This window comes from Sander vitreus, chromosome 23, assembly GCF_031162955.1.
Source record: "Sander vitreus isolate 19-12246 chromosome 23, sanVit1, whole genome shotgun sequence".
NCBI lineage: Eukaryota > Metazoa > Chordata > Actinopteri > Perciformes > Percidae > Sander > Sander vitreus.
This window is the reverse complement of record NC_135877.1, coordinates 12,433,098-12,451,795: the sequence shown is the minus strand read 5'-3', so window position 1 is coordinate 12,451,795 and position 18,698 is coordinate 12,433,098. Positions and strand designations below refer to the sequence as shown.

The window sequence follows — 18,698 nt, the reverse complement described above, 5'->3', positions numbered from 1 at the left end:
TTTTCGACATACTATACTATGACTTTTTTCGATCTACTATACTATAGCTTATCACTTCTTTCCACATACTATACTATGATTTTTTTCGACACTGTTTTTTTTTTATAATTTTTTTCGACATACTATACTATGACTTTTTATCACATCGTATAGTATGTTGAAGAAAGTCATAGTATAGTATGTCGAAAATGTGATTAAAAAAGTGATAGTATGTCGAAAAAATTTAAATAAACTTATGTTATGTTCATTTAATTCATGACATGTCTTATATTGGGACATTTATAATACTGAAAGACAACAAAACAATCAGTGAGTCAACATCAATTTTTTTTAATTTTTCTTATAAAAAAGGTAGACCTTGTAGACAGACCAGTCTTTTACCTAGATTAATTTCCATACATACATTTCAAACTTATTTGTTCCTTAAAAACACAGTAAAACGTGCATCCCCTTTCCCACAAGTGTGAGAAACAACCTTTACAAATGAATTATGAAAGAACAAAAAGCACACAATAATACAACTTAAAGTATTTCCAAAGGGAAACAAATATATTTTAAAGCATAGTACTGCAAATACATTCTTTTTTCCAGCAGAGACAAAACTAAAATAAGCACTTTGGTCTTCCTCCTCAAATACACTGAAGCTGATTATGCTAGCATTTTTATGAATGAAAGTCCGATAGCTGAGGCAACATTTTAATCACATTTAAGATATTTTCTGAGGGTATAACTGCATGTACCATGTGGGATTTACTACAGAGAGTGATGTGAATTGTCGATCTAATATTCTTAAATTCAGAGCTAGCATTCGCTTGAATAGCAAATGCATACTGTGTCAAGCAGCTGAGGTACAAATACATTTCTCTTGACATTGAAACAAGATGTTACTTCTACCTTTCTATTTTAAATCTGTTTTTAAAGTGCATTTCTTCATTCATGTTTAACTGGAGTGTTTAGAAACCTGTGACGGACTGACTTTACCTGTCATGCACATGAATCTACCGTCTAATTAGCTCTGAGAGTTTGATATCAAATTCTGTACAAAATCCACTGAATTTCTCAACTGGTGACATGATGGAACGGTTTAATCTTGGCCGACACAAACTGACCAGTCACAGTCCAAAATTTTGTTTTTCAAGAGCTAAACTCTTCATGCTGCTATGATATATGCAGGTGTTCAAACTGCAACACAGCTACAAATACTAAAATAATTCCTCATTTTTGTCAGGAGCTCCAAAAAGCTAAATTGAATTGTTTTGTGGTACAATATCATTACTTATTTTAGAATAAAACAATACATTGTGTCCAAAATCACCCTCTCATTCACTATTTTCTATAGATTATACACCCAATAGTTTCCTCTATAGCAAGTGGTAAATTCATATTTCTATATAGAGCAAACATTTCAGACAGTTTGTTAGACACAAATCTGTGTAAACTCAAACAGAAACGACAAATCAGGAACATCACAGAAACAAGAAAACGACACCTGACTCCGATCTAATACAAAAAGGAAGTGATCGTATGTTTACCAATTTAGGAAGTAGTTTCACGTGCAGGGAATAAGCCAATGTCCTAATATTTGCACTTAACAAAAGTTAAGTTGTCATGCTCAGCTAACATTTTAACCATGTTTCTACTTATAGTACACGTATTACTGGAAATACCGTCAAACGATATGGGTCATGAAATCAAAACTCTGTTAAGTGGTCTTTTTAAAACTTCAGTTTTAACTTCAGAGTTTTCTGTAAATGTCACCTATTATGTTATTTTCATAAACTGGATGATTGTTTCTTTGCAGTGCCGATGTCTGGCATTTCACCTCTCCTCAGTGAGAACAAAACCAAGCAACAATTTTATCAGGTAAGTCAGCAAATTAAAAAGCTTTACCTGCAAAACTCATAACAGATAAATGTAATTTTTTTCTTAAGGGTCAACACCTGGGAGATGGTAAAAATAGGGAATAGAGATTATTTGTCAAATGCCAGGAATTTTAGTTGACCATTGTCTGCATGAAGCAGCGAAATATGAGAAAGTATCCTTGTAACTATAGTTTTGAGGATATACTCTGGTTGAAGCATCTAACAATGTTTTAATCAATTCAAATGTAACCATTAGGTTGCAATTAAATTAGAAACTCGACTAACGTATTTTTGTAACAGAGTTCGAAATTGTGTTTTAAAATATAATCAACATATAAATAGTTTAACACAATAATTACAATAAAATGATGGTTGTCCCATCGGCAGCTCAATACTTTTGCCTCCAAGTACGTGAGCTGAAATTAAAACTGAACTGTTGCAAATGCAGCTGAGAACCTAAACCATCATGTTAAACAAACATAGTTATGCTTAATAATAATACTTTTTTGTAGACATTGTTCTGTGTCGTTAAACAAAACTACTATTTAAATAAACCCTAAGTAAAAACACTGAGTGGGTAAATAAATAGTTTTTGAATTGCACAAAGTGGTAACGTTGAAGGTGAAAGCACGCCGATATGTCGAGACCTATGTTCAGGCTTTCATTAAATCAGTTAGACGAGCATTCAGGGTCAACGCCGTTTCTCTGTTCACTGTCACGATTTAATCTTCCACAGCTGTGAACAGGAAGAAAGACAAACAGGATTAATACACATTTTAACAGTAAACAAGTTTGATGTTCTGCAATAATAAGGAAAGCCTCCAGTTATGGTTTTAGGTTAAATGCCAGTTCTTTTCCAGCAGAAACATTCTGAAATAACATAAAAGTTAAAAAAAAATATAGTCCATTACAAGTATGAGAAGATCTACCTGTACCATTCTACCAAAGAAAGTACACAAACAAAAAAATAGGGGTGTTCCCAACTAAGAATTGACATTGTCAAGTCTCGCCTATCGTCAACTGATCGGAACTGAATGTAACTGTCTGCAAACTTGGCATCTGTTGTGGACTCAGAGCAGGGTTATAGAAAAGTCTATATTGTAATACAGCTAAATACATTTTTTTTATATGAACTTTCTGGCTCTCTGTCCCTCAAAGGTCAGCATTGTGAAGACAGCTTATTGGTCAACAGCGTGAATTTGAGAGTCAAAGTTTAACATTGGTGAACTTCTATGCCTGTGATCTAATCTTGTCTAGTGATGTAAATGTATTTTGCTGCAACATTCAGCTGTTTTAAAACAGCCAAATTTCAGAAAAAAAATCAATTAATTTCATTGTAAATACACATGTTCAACTTTGGTGAGTTCTTCACAGTGCTGACCTCGAAGGAGAGAAGAAGCTGTGTTGCATGACTCAATTTTACGTAACCCTCCTTTGTTGCAGTATAAAGAAAGGTGGCCTTCAGTCAGCCGTAAGACAGAAGTGGTAGAACAAATATCTTGTTAACTACATGACCTTTTTAGGCGAGAGCACAAGTAGTCACTGCATCACCTAACTTCCATTACCAGTTTCTGGTCTGGCATGACCTTAACTAGCTTCTCAACCTAATGAAGATTTGTAAAACAGCAAAAATACCATAAACCACACAAACGGATGCTCACCTTCAGGTTAAATCCTAATAGGTCAGATATGACTCCCGACACAGCGGACAGGATGACCACCTGGGTAATGTTGTAGAGCAGAGGGTTCATAGTCAAACCATACAACCTGAAAGGAGTGTCCAACTCCTGGAGAGAGAGAGAGAGAGAGAGGGATAAACCGTAGTTACAATTATAAGGCATATTTAAAGACTGTTGGTGCAGGTATTAGAACAAAAAGAGAGCTCCACCTCAACTAAATTTCAGACTGTAAGGAATCCTGATAATTAGTTTTAAAGGAGTTGTGAAAACAGACAGTACCTTGAGTAGTTTGGTAGCCAGTTTTAAGACGTTGTTCACCAGTGTCAGCTCCTCCTTCTTGTTAGGCTTCTTCTCCATCTTCAGATACAAGTTGATCTGTGAAACACATAGATCAATGTCAGTGTTTGAAGACATATCTGCAGTGTGGTTATGCATGTATTTTCTGTGTGTACCTGTTCAGTGAGCAGTATGGAGGTGTTGCTGTACTTCTTGCTGGTCTCAGAGCCCAGCGTGACGAACCTGAGCAGGAACAGAGACAGACTGGAGCACCAGATCACCAGCTCCCAGTTATAGTGACACTCCAGGAACGTTTCATGGATGTGGAGCAACTGGAGGAAGAGATGCAAGTACATTATTTGGTCTGTAAATGTTAGTCGTCTTGGCTTTCTTATTAACTTAAAGCCCCAACGGTATGTGTAGAACAGAGATCTTCCACAGGGGGTCCTCAGAGTCACTGCAGGGGGGGCCTCCAAATTATTGTTAATTTTTGACAGTTTAAATGTCTTAACATGAATCCAACATATTATTAGCAAATATAAATCCCCACTGATGATAGGCAGTCACTAAGATAGCTATCCAAAAAGTTAGTTAAAAAGTTAGTCCTAGGGATTCACTGTGCCACATGTATGTTTGACATTAAAAGATGATTTATAAAATCATGCCAACAATTATTATTTTAATAACTTAGTATTATATGCAAAAAATATATTTATAAAGGCTTTAGGCAGCACTACACGTTACTGTAGGCCCAGTTTAATATGCAACTTCATTTTATACAAGGGGGTCCCTGCTCTCTCTCTTTCAGTTAAGGGGTCCTTGGTTCAACAAGCGTTGAATTAAAGAATATCTGATTTCCCAGTGGTAGTATTAAAAAAAAAAAAAGACACTGTGGCAGACAATAATACACTAAGATGAATGGGCTGAAAGCAACAAAGCCTGCACTAGTTTTCACTGTAGGTTGCCAAAATAATTGACTTATTTGCTTTAATATGAAAATCAATTCAAATCTGCGGTAAAGTAATGACAATACAGTAGAAACACCCAAATCTAGACCACGTCCTCACTAAAAGCTGGATCTATATTTTATGTTTGCCTCATTTAAATTACTGAATAGAGAAACTATTGCCACACTTTACATGTTTTTGTTTGTAGTCACGCAATGTGATAAGGTACTCCTAAACTAACTGGTTTAATGTGGACATACAGGTGCTGGTCATATAATTAGAATATCATGAAAAAGTTGATTTATTTCAGTAATTCCATTCAAAAAGTGAAACTTGTATAATATATACATTCATTCCACACAGACCGATATATTTCAAGTGTTTATTTCTTTTACTTTTGATGATTAGAACTGACAACTAATGAAAACCCCAAATTCAGTATCTCAGAAAATTTTAATATTGTGACGAGGTTCAATATTGAAGACACCTGGTGCCACACTCTAATCAGCTAATTAACTCAAAACACCTGCAAAGGCCTTTAAATGGTCTCTCAGTCTAGTTCTGTAGGCTACACAATCATGGGGAAGACTGCTGACTTGACAGCTGTCCAAAAGACGACCATTGACACCTTGCACAAGGAGGGCAAGACACAAAAGGTCATTGCTAAAGAGGCTGGCTGTTCAGAACTCTGTGTCCAAGCACATTAACAGAGAGGCGAAGGGAAGGAAAAGATGTGGTAGAAAAAAGTGTACAAGCAATAGGGATAACTGCACCCTGGAGAGGATTGTGAAACAAAACCCATTCAAAAATGTGGGGGGATTCACAAAGAGTGGACTGCAGCTGGAGTCAGTGCTTCAAGAACCACTACGCACAGACGTAAGCAAGACATGGGTTTCAGCTGTCGCGTTCCTTGTGTCAAGCCACTCTTGAACAAGACACAGCGTCAGAAGCGTCTCGCCTGGGCTAAAGACAAAAAGGACTGGACTGCTGCTGAGTGGTCCAAAGTTATGTTCTCTGATGAAAGTACATTTTGCATTTCCTTTGGAAATCAAGGTCCCAGAGTCTGGAGGAAGAGAGGAGAGGCACAGAATCCACGTTGCTTGAAGTCCAGTGTAAAGTTTCCACAGTCAGTGATGGTTTGGGGTGCCATGTCATCTGCTGGTGTTGGTCCACTGTGTTTTCTGAGGTCCAGGGTCAACGCAGCAGTCTACCAGGACGTTTTAGAGCACTTCATGCTTCCTGTTGCTGACCAACTTTATGGAGATGCAGATTTCATTTTCCAACAGGACTTGGCACCTGCACACAGTGCCAAAGCTACCAGTACCTGGTTTAAGGACCATGGTATCCCTGTTCTTAATTGGCCAGCAAACTCGCCTGACCTTAATCCTATAGAAAATCTATGGGGTATTGTGAAGAGGAAGATGTGATGTGCCAGACCCAACAATGCTGAAGAGCTGAAGGCCACTATCAGAGCAACCTGGGCTCTCCTAACACCTGAGCAGTGCCACAGACTGATCCACTCCATTCCACGCTGCATTGCTGTAGTCATTCAGGCAAAAGGAGCCCCAACTAAGTATTGAGTGCTGTACATGCTTATACTTTTCATGTTCATACTTTTCAGTTGGTCAACATTTCTAAAAATCCTTTTTTGTATTGGTCTTAAGTAATATTCTAATTTTCTGAGATACTGAATTTGGGGTTTTCATTAGTTGTCAGTTATAATCATCACAATTAAAAGAAATAAACACTTGAAATATATCAGTCTGTGTGGAATGAATGTATACATTATACAAGTTTCACTTTTTGAATGGAATTACTGACATAAATCAACTTTTTCATGATATTCTAATTATATGACCAGCACCTGTACTAAGACATTAAAGCCAGAATGTTTTGATGATTTGACCCACTCAGAAATTACCTGGGCACAGCAGATGAAGACGACAGACAGAGTAAGCAGGAAGGCAGACGACACGATCACATCCACTGAACGCTGAGGACCCCGTCTCTACAAATGCAACAGTACAGAATTTCACTATTTCATTAATTACAACAGTGACTATTCCCAACTCCCAAATTAATAGATTTGTAAATATAAATGTTGAAAAAACAGTTAACATGGATGGATGCACATGTTTCCAGTTAAACAGCACACTGACTCAATTTGTTATTTGCAATAAATTCACAGTCAAGAGACTGAATTGTTGTCACAGAGACAGTACATTTTTAAAAAGGGTGTGACTATCATCAGTGAAGTACCTTGAGGTAGGAGCGTAGTGAGAGCCACATCTTGATGTTCTGAACCTTTTTCAGTCTAAAATGGGGGACTTCAGACTTCCTGGCTCTGCGGGCTGAAGTCAGATGACCAAACAGCTTGGCAAACAGTAGCCTCTGCAAATATGAACATTAATAAGTTGAATCAGTTAGGAGTCACCAAAGTACCAAGTACTGCAGATAGGGCTGGGTACTGAAAGAAAAAGTATCGCTTAGGAACCGGTACCGAAATCGAAAGTTTTTAAACGATACCCAGCTACAGAGGTTCAGACTGTTAAGTATCCAACTAAGCTAAGTTAAAAAACAAACATGTGCAGTTTCACCATTAAGAGCAATGACTCATCATTTATCTGTCTCACCTGTTTGTAGGTCCTCTCTGCGACACTGAGCAGGAAGAAGAAGAGCCATATAAGGCAGACGCGCACCAGGAAGCTAAGTGTTACCATGGTGATGACCAAGGCGTCTGATTCAGACCCGCCTCCCAGCGCCACAGACAGCAGCTCATTGGCTGAGAGTGTGGTTAGCTGATCAAAGTCACGGTACTGAGCCAGCCTGCAGGAGATGGAGAAAGAATGACGCAAGTAAAACATCCCTCTACTGACAGTTTGTAATATGTAGTAAGTAAAACTCTCTGGCATACTTTCTTATTGAATATTTTTTAATATTTCTCCAGGTACATTTTTTTCCTATATTATTAAACTCTTTAGAGGTTTGTTGTTTATAAATATATCTGTAAGGTTTTCCATTAGTCATCACCATAGTGAAGACTATTCTTCCTGAGGCCTGTACTAGGAAGCGAGATCAACATGTCCTGGATTTCTTTCAGTTACCCGGCTTCACCTAAACTAACACCCGCGGTCCCGCATAAGCTGTAATCACGACGCTGGTTATCAACTAGTTCAGTCAACCCAGGGTTTCCCAATCCAGCGGCGCGCGCGTTCACATAAAAGAGGCGGTGTTTGCACAGCACGACCAATCGCAAACATCTACCAGAGCCGCATATTTTACATAAGAGGAGGAAATTATAATTCTACATAAATATGAATAACACAGACACGGTTTTGCAGGCAAAACGCAATACAGTCGCTGCTTCCTAAAACAGGAAGGAAAGCTGGCAAAAAAATAGCCAACGCTGTAGATGCGTAAATCACAACACTTATTAATATCACTTCCCCATCAGTCAGGACCAAGATCTGACCATAATTACACTTGTGCATTAACTGTCGTTGCTTTAGCCTAGTATTTCAGTTGCAGCCCTGGCAGTGGGAAGCCATCTTGAGAGCAAATATATAAAATATATAAAAACAAAATTCAAACTGATGTGCGCATTGGCAACACACGGCTCAAGAAGCCGAGCCGATATGTAATTCCCTCCCATTACAACCTATATATTTCATAAATATCCACATCAGGGAATGCTAATGGGGTTGTCGGTCTCTAAATGTTTTAACTTTTTTTCTCTCTCCCCACACCGAGCTCCGCCTGATCTTCTAAGAACGGTGATGCCGTTATCAATCGAGTATTGATTGGTCAGTAGGCGGTGCTTTTACACCGGTTCTCTGATCTCCAACTTAACCTGCTCCCGACCAGGTTAGGCGTTCAGCATAAGTTACCACGGCGATTGAACCCGATCACAAGTGATCCACCTTCGTAGTACAGAAAATCCTGGGTTGAACCTGAAGTTAGCTCGTTAACGCCAAATCTCGCTTCGTAGTACAGGCCTCTGGGGTCCAACACAAGACAACCATAAACAAATATAAAGCAACATACATATGCAATGAAAACATCGTGAATTTCATTAAACAAAAGGCACAGTATTATGTTTTTCATGTTATAAAAAAAGAGACGATAAAGGAATAACGTGTCTTGAATACCCCAAACTTAATATAATGAGAGGACGTATGTTATGCAAGCAGTACCTGTATGCAAATGGTGTGAGGCCGAGAGTCACTGAAACAAGGTTGCCAAAGACCTGGTAACCAATACCAGGTGTGTAGAGATTAACCTGTGTAGGGAGGGAGAGAAATGGAACAAAAGTATTTTTTTAAATCCTTCTGCCTCAATTTGTTTTGTTTTTTGCAGACAGGGGTAGGTAAAACATTAAATGTATGTATTCCTGTGGGGACCACGGGAATTGTCACGCACTCTGTTCATGATCATGCCGCTGATCTCCAGGACGGACATGTCGGCCTTCTTACACTCGTTTCCCTCCCACACTATGGCGCTCACTCTCTCTAAACCAGGGTTGGAGCTGTGCATCCAGGGAGCATGACCCTGAGGGAAAGACGTACACACAACAACATTATTGACCCGTCTATTTCAACCACTTTGCTCCGTAGTACTATTAATATGGGACATTGGAGAAACACAGTAAGCAATCAAATGTCTTGGTGATTTGCATAAGTCGTCTGGGTTGAAACAGGGCTCAATTTGGTTGAAAAGTGAACTTATTTTGATTCCTATCAATATTTACAACTGCAAATCATCAAACTTTCATTGTGAGGTTCACTATCTAGCCCCAAACAAGCCCCATGGCTTATGTTTACAGACCTGATGGAAAGGGTCATCTCTGTATTCCTTTTTCACAGGGGGGCAGACGGGTGCCCCTCCTCCTTCTCCCTCTGTAAAGAAGGAGTCACAGTATTAATTTAAAATCAAGGGACAGCACATCAAAACTATAAAAGTATTTAAACAAACCAGTCACAAATGCTTCTTCAGCTGTTCTATGCTAATCTTGTCTTCCTACCTGTCTCTGAGGTGCAGGATGATCTGCACTCTGCACAGTGAAGAAAGTCTTCCCACATCAGGTCCTCTGTCTCAGACTCGTGTCGAGTGCTCTCCGAGTCATGAGTCCTCAGACTGGAACATCTGGAGCTGCAGCTGGTGCCGGACTTGGGCACGTCCTGACAGACAAAAGGATGGATTGTTATTTTGAGGAAAAATATGGAACAATATTTATGTCCTGTTTGCATTGTTCTGACATAAATAGATTAAACTGCAATTTACTTGTAATGGTTGGCGCAGGCTGTGATCAGTAATAAACAAAGGTTTATGAACTATTTATTGAAGAAACTACATAACATTAACAGATAATTTTAACTATTTACATATTAAACAAACTAGAATATACATACAGATGAAGTGTAGCCTTTAATGTGCTTTGTCAATAAATCACTGTTATAGTTTAGCCGGAGCTCAAATGTTTTAGGCCTTATTAACAACTTAACCATAAAACTATCTATGATTCATACAGACAGTTACATGTTAACACACTCTCCTCCTAACTCCTGTTAAATCATTTAAGACTACGACTATCTAAAGTTAATTCTTATTCATTTTGTTTGTTATAGACCATTGATCGTTCTTGTGTTTTGGGGATCTGAAACACGCCGTTTGTACTAAACATGTCTGTGTTGCAGTCATTAAGATCTCATCTGAACAGACTTCTGTCATTCAAACAACTCTGAATTGTAGTTTAAAACGTTTACAGCCAAGTTAATAAAATGACTGGTTTTAATTGGTCTCGGGGTCATAAATACAGTTCATGGATACGGGCACGGAGACGAACTGAAGGCTCGGTTATAAAGAGAAGCTCGAGGGGAGACTGCCGCGGAGAGGGTGAACAACCACACTGATAAATTACGTTTGGGGAGCTTTCACAGTGGTGTGGCCGAAGCGTTTTCTACGGTTAATCAGTACATCTGGAAAGCCACAACAACACGAGTGCCACTACTAACGTGAAGCCTCTGAGCCCAAAGTGAATGTTTATGCTGTGTCATGCACGCGCAACTTCACGAGGGGAAGGGGCTGGATGCAGCTGGTCTGGGTGCGCTGTAGAAAAAAACATCGTTGATTGGGGGAAAACATGTAATACGGATTTTCTCTACCTGGGTGGGGTGCCCAAGTAGAACCTATGTATAGGAAACACTGAACTGCTCTGAGAAGTTAATGTGTTGCCTTTTGTGTGCGTTTACCTCCACAGCGTAGTGTTTCTTGTAGTGGTGTGTATTCTTTCGGTTTCTGAGTGTACAGTCGCTGTTCATTCTTTCAACTCCCCTGCGGAGTGCGCTGTAGGATGCTTCAGGGTCCTCCTCACTGGATGCCTCATCTGATGCTGGCTCCTAAAAGACACAAGACATGTCAGACAAATCCTGGAGAGACAGACATTGTATGGGTCTGTTGTCAAACAGTACTTGAGTCTCTGGTTTTTACCTTATTGGCGCTTGCCAGCATCAGTCCCGCGCTGCGGGGTGACTGAGTGTGTACGGACTGGCCGTGAGCGTTCCAGCACACCTCGTCAGCCCTGTTTAGCGACTGACATCGCTGCTCGTGGAGCTGAAGCCCCTCCTCACTGCTCCGATTGGTCACCCGGCCGTCCAGTGACACGTAGCCGTTGTCTGTCTCTGTCGACTTGTCGATGGACAGTTTGGACTTCTTAGATCTAAAAGGAGGAAGGGAAGGAAGCAGAGAAAGGGAAGGGGGACAGGTAGAAGAAAAAGTGAGGAGATAGCAATAGAAAAAAGATAGACATGTATAAAACATAGCAGGGCAGTGAGTTTACCAGCGAGTCTCAGAAGCAGACATGCTAAGTAAGATAAATCACCCTAACAGGATGCACGACTGTGGAACATTGATGAACACTAATATTGGAGAGAAAGTGTTGCACAAAACGTGGAGAACTGCTGCTGTACTAACCATTCAAGTAAAACACTGAAGAAGTTAATATATGAATGGAGCATTCAGGGATAAAAGCACAGCAGCAGTGAGTTTATCAGGATTAATGAACGTATCACTGACAAAAATGAAAGATTCAGTGTGTAAGATTTAGTGGCATCTAGCGGTAAGGTTGCAGATTGCAACCAACTGAAACTTCTCCAGTGTGCCAAGTGTGTAGGAGAACTATGGTGGCCGAAAGGAAAACGCAAATGGCAACATGTCAGACAATCTCGAGCCATTGTTTAGTTTGTTGTTCTGGGCTACTGTAGAAACAGAACCCGCTCCGTATGTAAATATAAAGGGCTTTACCTGACAGAGGTGGAAGTGAGTGCTGGGGAGTGTGGCCGATAATCGATGAAGAAACCAAATCAAGTTCATTCAATTCAATTAAGGCATTTAGTGCTCAGAAACATTCCACACTATTGCAGTCTGCTGAAAGCTATGGCTGAAAGCTGGTCAAAGTAGAAGCTTGGGGAGGAAGCATCTGTCTGCGACAGTTTAAAATTCCAATCATAGACATTTAATTGTTTTAAAGAGGGTAAAAGTTTAGCTTGAGAAACTTTCAGAATTGTTGATTCATGGTAGATTTTATTTCCAGCAAAGAACACACCCCGTGCTTCGTCTTGAACATAGCTTGGTCAGCAATTCATGCACATCAAAATCAGCTGCAAAGTCCCTCCGTTCCTCACTGAAAACAGCGGTGCCAAAGACCAAAGATTGCTTTCGTTGCTACATTTAGGTGGCTCAGGAATTAATAGTTGTACAGCCAATAATCCAATGTTGCATATCAAATCAAATGTGACATTCAGTCAACCTATTAGAAATTGAAGATATTTTCTGGGAAGATAAAAGTTAGGAGGGGAAGTGATGTTGCAGCCGAGGCTGGGATTCAGTTCTTGACTTTTATTACTTTATTCTTGACTAAATTTTATTTAAAAAAAATGTATAGGTTCAGAGGGTAACTTTTATAAAAGAATAACTGTCACATTTGCTTAAACTATTGCTGTCACTAAATCCTGACAGCAGCACATTAGACAGCTCATCTGTGAAAAATCATGTTCCTCTGCCTCCCCCGCAACCAAAGATAAACAACCAATCAGAGCCAAGGAGTCTCTAAGGCAGTGTCAATGGCTGCTCGTGAACTGCAGTCAAACTAAGACTAGGCTGCGCTGATTAAGTACCAATCATATTAGGTTCTGTTCTGATTATGTAAGTGGTTTTAGGGAATGTACTGGTGCAGCAACAAGTCAGGGACAAAATTACTAATATAAAGCTTCAAACTGGAAATAAATACTGGGAACAGCTTTAAAAAAAAAAAAGAAAAGAAAAAAGATCATAAACACGCCAAAGTTGAAAGAACGACTTTTCAACTTGGGAAATGAGTCCATAGAGCTCGTGACTGTAGCGTTTGACACTGCACTCTGCGGCTCTGATTGGTGGTTTTCCTTATGCCATTAGAGCACCAGGAGGCAGAGGAACACTTTTTTTTTTTTTTTTTTTTTTTTTACAGATGATCTGATTCATCAGGATATAGTGAGCAAATATGATAAACAAATTTATTTATGAAAGTTACCAACTGTAGCTTTAAGCGTAACCAGTAAGATTATTTACTGGTTGGACACAAATGTGTAAACTTACAAGACAAAATTTCAGATTTTGGAATTTGCCGATTTTACTGTGAAGAAATAAATTATTTTAACTGAAATTGGCTAAAACTTTAACCTCATTTGGTGGACTGAACCCCAGTCATGTCTTTGTACATCATCTCGTTTTTAGGAAGATGGGAAATGAAAATACACACCCAGCTTTACAGATATCATGCCAGAAATCTTGGAAGAGTGCGCCCAGGCTGTATGTGGTGCTGGCTGAGTGGGAGTGTGGCGCCCCCTCGTGTGTGTTATCGGTAGTGCTAGACCCGTCGCCTTCCCTATGCACCTCCATCTGAGATGCCTTCCTCAACTTCCTTCAGTTTGGAAAGAATAGAGGGTGGAGACAGACTTAGAGAGGACCTGGAGACTGTGAAACCACAGCAGTGTGTCCACCAGGAACCGGGCTGCATGTTCTCATCGTAATTTATTTAGGTGTTGGCAGTAATTTTAACAAAGAGCAAAGCACTGGTAGCATAAACTCAGATACCCACTGGACACAAAGGCTGATACAGTTAAAAAGGCAAATTTTACTAAAATCCTCTTTTAGGTTATTATTCTGCAAAAGTCGATTTTTTTTTTTTCCATTTAACTCCTAACTTGTTGGTTAAATGTAATAGCTTTCTAATACGAAGAGAAAATTGAATCCGTAGACATTATCTATCTAATCTTTTAGTTATCTCAGATCGATTTCCTGTATTCATGAAAGACAAATAAAGGGCTTTCAAAACCGGTAAACAAGGGACAAAACAAAGAAAGAATGTCCCAGATAAAATGCAATTAGGATTTAGTTCAATGTCTACTTTTGCAGGATATTAAACATAAAAGTTAGATTTGGCAGAATTGCTCCTCAAAGATTTGATAAAGGGCATAGACGAGAGGTGAAGGACAGGACTCGCTTTTTGGCTTTCAAATTATAAAGACAGAATAAACAAGATGTTCATAAAAGCTTTCATCTATCACTTCTAAAAAAAAAAAAAAATGTATTGCTGGTTTTGAATTATGAGATTGATTTCTCTATTAGATGAAACGTCTATAGACTTGGATGAGAAGAGAAAGAGAGAAATGTACAGAGGAACAGAATTTGTGTAAATATAATTGTACCCTTTTCATGATTTTTCCTCTTTCCTTAATAAAAGAGACCCGTGGTTGATTCAGTTAAGGAGCAAACACCATTACCTCGCCCCCCCCCAAACCCTTTCCAAAACTGTGGCATGGTCCAATTTTCTTCCGAAGAGTCTGAAAATTGTCTTAAGTCATTGTGAACCAGAAACAGCAGCTTTAAACCGACAGAGAGAAAACCACAAAACAGCATGTCTAAAAACTACAAAACCACACCAAGTAAAGCAAGCTATGTTCTACTTTCACACACAATGAATCCCATTTGTCTTAAACCGGTGACATTAGATTTATCATGGAGAGACTTCAAGGCTTTAAGATAAACACGCCTCATTTAGGAACTCATTATCAATTTAAATGACTTGTCTAATTTGCTGGTCCATATCTTCAAGTGTAATCTAGATGGACTACAAAAGGGTTTTTTCAAGCGATAGTCCTAATTCATGCCCATAAAAGATTCTTTAAAGAACATAACTGTCAAAATTACACACATTGAGAAAAATTTAAAAAATACTAAATGAAGTCACAAAGCTGAGAAGAGTCTGGTGGGCGTCGATATTGACAGAAACTTGTGCAAAACTCTCCATGATAAAGATGCTTCTATTCAGTTTGATTTTTTTTTGTGAAAGAAGCTGACTGAGAAGTTGTCAGAAAGCAAATCCAGCATCAAAAGAACTATTAAGTCATTTGTTTCCATAACTTTCTTCCTCCCCTCTTTCTATCTTGTGCTTGTTCACTTCATTTTTCCTGTATCTCTACCAGTGGGACTTTCTGGGTGTGGTGTCCTCTAATATTTTCATGTTTTTGGTTAATCTATTTCTCATTCCAACAACTTCCCTCCTTTCTATCCTGCTTCTCCGTTCCTCTCTCCAGCTCCGTATCAGTTCCCCTTTACTTTCTGCACTGCTTTCCCTGGACAGGTTTCCACTGATTCTGATTTTCTTTCCCCCATGGTTACCTGCGTCTCTTCCCCCCGCTGCTGGAGGCAGGTTTTGGGGTCCTGGTGGAGACGATCTGACAGTGGACGGTGCCCAGCAGCAACATGAGCCAGATAGCTCCAAACACCTCGGTGGTCGGTATCCCATGAGGCTGGGGGATGGTCACATACAGGACTGCTGCTGCCACTGCAGGGGAGAGAGAAGTGAGCATGCATGGACAAATGGCATTCACCAAATTATTCTTCTGCCCTCTGGTGGTCAAAAAGCTGGGGTATTAAATCAAGTACAGGGTTTCTGAGTGTTTTTATGCGGTATAGGGGGGAAGTGAGCAGGAAGGGCGGAGAGTTTAAGAGCGAGATGAAGAATAAAATAACTGAAAAGGGCATCATGATGTAGGTGGTGGAAAACACTGTTGAGTGGTCTTGGAACAGTTTGTGCAGCTCTGTAGGAGTAACCCAGGACTACTCCATGCTTTCAAGATATTTTTCTACACTGCATCTGCATTTTAAAGTGCTCATATTATGCTAATTTTCAGGTTCATAATTGTATTTTGAGGTTGTACCAGAATAGGTTTACGTGGTTTCATTTTCAAAAAACACCATATTTTTGTTCTACTGCACATTGCTGCAGCTCCTCCTTTCACACGCTGCCAGGTTTCTGTTTTAGCTACAGAGTGAGACCTCTTAACTTCTGTAACATCTCTGTTGTCAGTCGCACATGCGCAGTAGCTAGCTAAGGATTACATGAGCTAGCTCCAACTTCGGCCTGTACAAGGCAGGATTAGCCGGGAGACTTCTTCTAAACGAGGGCGCACTTCCAACTTTGCGTGAAATACCTGCAGAACAGGGACATGTAAGTAGTTCTATACAATTTATTTTGTAGATTAGGGTGAATTTGTGTGTGTTGTAGCAGTGTTTTGCCATTGAGAACGAGCTAGCATGCTAACGGTTAGCCCCCTAGGCTCCTCGTTTCGGCTAGTGATGTAGAAAGCCGTGCAGAACAGCTCACCCGGAAACTGAAGGGAGGACACATTCAGAAACCGTATCTCACTCAAAGTTTGTATGCGTGTGGAAGTACCAGAGACACAAAATAACACCCCAAATCCCAGAAAAAGTGATTTTTTCATAATATGGGCACTTTAAGAAAAACTGTAGATTAGATGCAAGTAGCAGCTGTTGAACATCTTGTGAACTTGGTTTTCGTTAGAAGATTTAAACATCCACTGAGGATCCATTACGATACCAGACCAATCAGTAAATGTCTAGACGCTGCAGCAACTCGCCTCTTAAATCTACTGAACCTCATTAAACACTATTGAAACAAAGAATTATCGACACACACACCTTGCAGCAAATAGAGAGCCAGCAGTAAGAGGAAAATGGTTCTCGAGGTGACCTGGATCCACCATCGATAAAAGAATGGGAAGAAGACAACTCTGACAATGCCTTTCCGGGTCAGTGACGTCCAGGGACTCTCTGGTTTGGCCTTGGCAAACGCCGAACCTGCGGAGGAAGAGAATAAATACACACACTTAGTTTAACGAGGAGAACTAATTACTCAACAGCTAGCAGTTGACATTAATAGAATATAGCAGCAGTCACAAATCGCAAATAAAGGCTTTTAAACCAAATAACACTAACAGAAAATGTTTCAGGAGTAATGTGACCCGGAGAGACGGGGAGAATTTAACGACACTGGCAGCCAAGGTGACATAGTTCACTGCCGTTAGCATGTAGTAGGGACAATGTTAACACAGGCTTCATGTCGCCATCACTAGTTAAAACAAGACATTTGAGGACGTCATCTTGGGCTTTGCAAAACAATGATCAACATTTTTCATTTACTGAAATTGTATAGACCAAACAACTAACCGATTAATCAAGAAATAATTAGTAGTTAGTTGCAGGCCTAATTCCTCTCTTTTTTTTTTGCATCTCTGCAGATCTTGTTCTACTTCCTCTCTCCCCCCTCTTTGTGTTCACTGACTCTCTTCCTGCATTTCTTTCTTGATTATCTATTCAGTACAATGGAGGATACATTTGACTGATTTGATGAATAATTGAAAATGTGATGAATATGAGACAGAAGTGAATAGATGAGAATGCAGATGGAGACAGAAAGCAAGTAAAGATAAACAGTGACCGGATGTTGGCACGGCAACGCTGGCATCTCAGGTTCATGTGTGTTTTATGAGGAGACAATGTTGTGCGTCTTTTAGCTTTAGCAGAAAGCCTGTCCGGTATCTAATCTAATTAGCTTGATGGAAAGAAAGTACACACACACACACACACACACACACACACACACACACACACACACACCTCACCTCTAACCAAGTCTACGTCTATAAGGTCTGGTTTGACATGTCCTGTCTTCTTTGGCTTGTTCCTAAAGCCCTGCAGGGGGAGACAGAGAGACATAGAGTCAATGCCAAACAAAGAAAACAGAAAGAGAAATTAAATATTATACACATAACACACACAGGAAGTCAACTACAGGAGGCTTCTCATGCACTTAATGCCTTCATGAACACAACATTGAGGAGGCACACCGTGCATTCAGGCTCACACAGCTACTGGCTCTATTCTTCATTTCACTGCAAGGGCATCTACTGGCATCTACTAGATTTAACTAAGCCCGATGTGTAAAAACGCATTTCTACACTTCAATGTATTAAGTCTCTTTTGCTACTTTGCATTTGCTAAAGAATTCAGGAGGATGGAGACTTTTCACGTCACAGCTGTCATTAATCCCAGTGAGGTTTACCGTTTAAAGTTGGTGCCTTGTGCAGTTTATGACCCTGGGAATTACGCTCCCCTGTGGCACGGCAACTTCCTGTGCCAACCAGTCACTTATTCCTATAATGCATTCACTTAGATATGTGGATATGTTACTTATTTACTGTATACACTTATTGACTTGCTCTTTTCTTACTCTTATTTTACCTTGAATGTGACTGTGAGCAACTGCAACTTCCCTGCAATTTCCCTGAGAGGATCAATGAAGTATTCTGATTCTCCATTGTGCGTGTGTGTGACTGCTGTGTGATGACAAACTGTACTGAAACTTTACGAACGGCTGTAAATTATGAAATTCACATGCATGTGGTACAGGACAGCCTTTTTCTGTGATCGGCAGCAGGGACAGTAAATACAAATGAACAAGGTGTGTGTGTGTGTGTGTGTGTGTATGTGTGTCTCTCTCTCTGTATGTGTGTGTGTGCATGAGGTGAAGTAAAACA

General features: G+C 39.7%; 1 protein-coding gene across 5 annotated transcripts in view; it reads right to left on the bottom strand.

Moving 5' to 3' along the window:
- Nucleotides 1–314: 314 nt before the first annotated feature.
- The window catches only part of LOC144537719 (protein PHTF2), a 42,816-nt gene continuing 24,432 nt past the window's right edge, over nucleotides 315–18,698 (bottom strand). For 2 of the 5 annotated variants that reach the window (XM_078281562.1, XM_078281563.1), the window contains exons 4-20: nucleotides 17,784–17,853; nucleotides 16,801–16,959; nucleotides 15,478–15,643; nucleotides 13,556–13,717; nucleotides 11,251–11,479; nucleotides 11,013–11,159; nucleotides 9,785–9,941; nucleotides 9,589–9,659; nucleotides 9,184–9,312; nucleotides 8,958–9,043; nucleotides 7,398–7,590; nucleotides 7,024–7,155; nucleotides 6,686–6,772; nucleotides 3,994–4,149; nucleotides 3,821–3,916; nucleotides 3,524–3,649; nucleotides 315–2,598 (exon numbers count right to left, since the gene is read on the bottom strand). In XM_078281562.1, the coding sequence (XP_078137688.1) occupies nucleotides 2,578–2,598; nucleotides 3,524–3,649; nucleotides 3,821–3,916; nucleotides 3,994–4,149; nucleotides 6,686–6,772; nucleotides 7,024–7,155; nucleotides 7,398–7,590; nucleotides 8,958–9,043; nucleotides 9,184–9,312; nucleotides 9,589–9,659; nucleotides 9,785–9,941; nucleotides 11,013–11,159; nucleotides 11,251–11,479; nucleotides 13,556–13,717; nucleotides 15,478–15,643; nucleotides 16,801–16,959; nucleotides 17,784–17,853 (2,187 nt within the window). In that variant the 3' untranslated portion in view covers nucleotides 315–2,577. The remainder of the gene's footprint in view (nucleotides 2,599–3,523; nucleotides 3,650–3,820; nucleotides 3,917–3,993; nucleotides 4,150–6,685; nucleotides 6,773–7,023; nucleotides 7,156–7,397; nucleotides 7,591–8,957; nucleotides 9,044–9,183; nucleotides 9,313–9,588; nucleotides 9,660–9,784; nucleotides 9,942–11,012; nucleotides 11,160–11,250; nucleotides 11,480–13,555; nucleotides 13,718–15,477; nucleotides 15,644–16,800; nucleotides 16,960–17,783; nucleotides 17,854–18,698) is intronic. The other 3 variants (XM_078281565.1, XM_078281564.1, XM_078281566.1) reach the window with 2 other exon arrangements.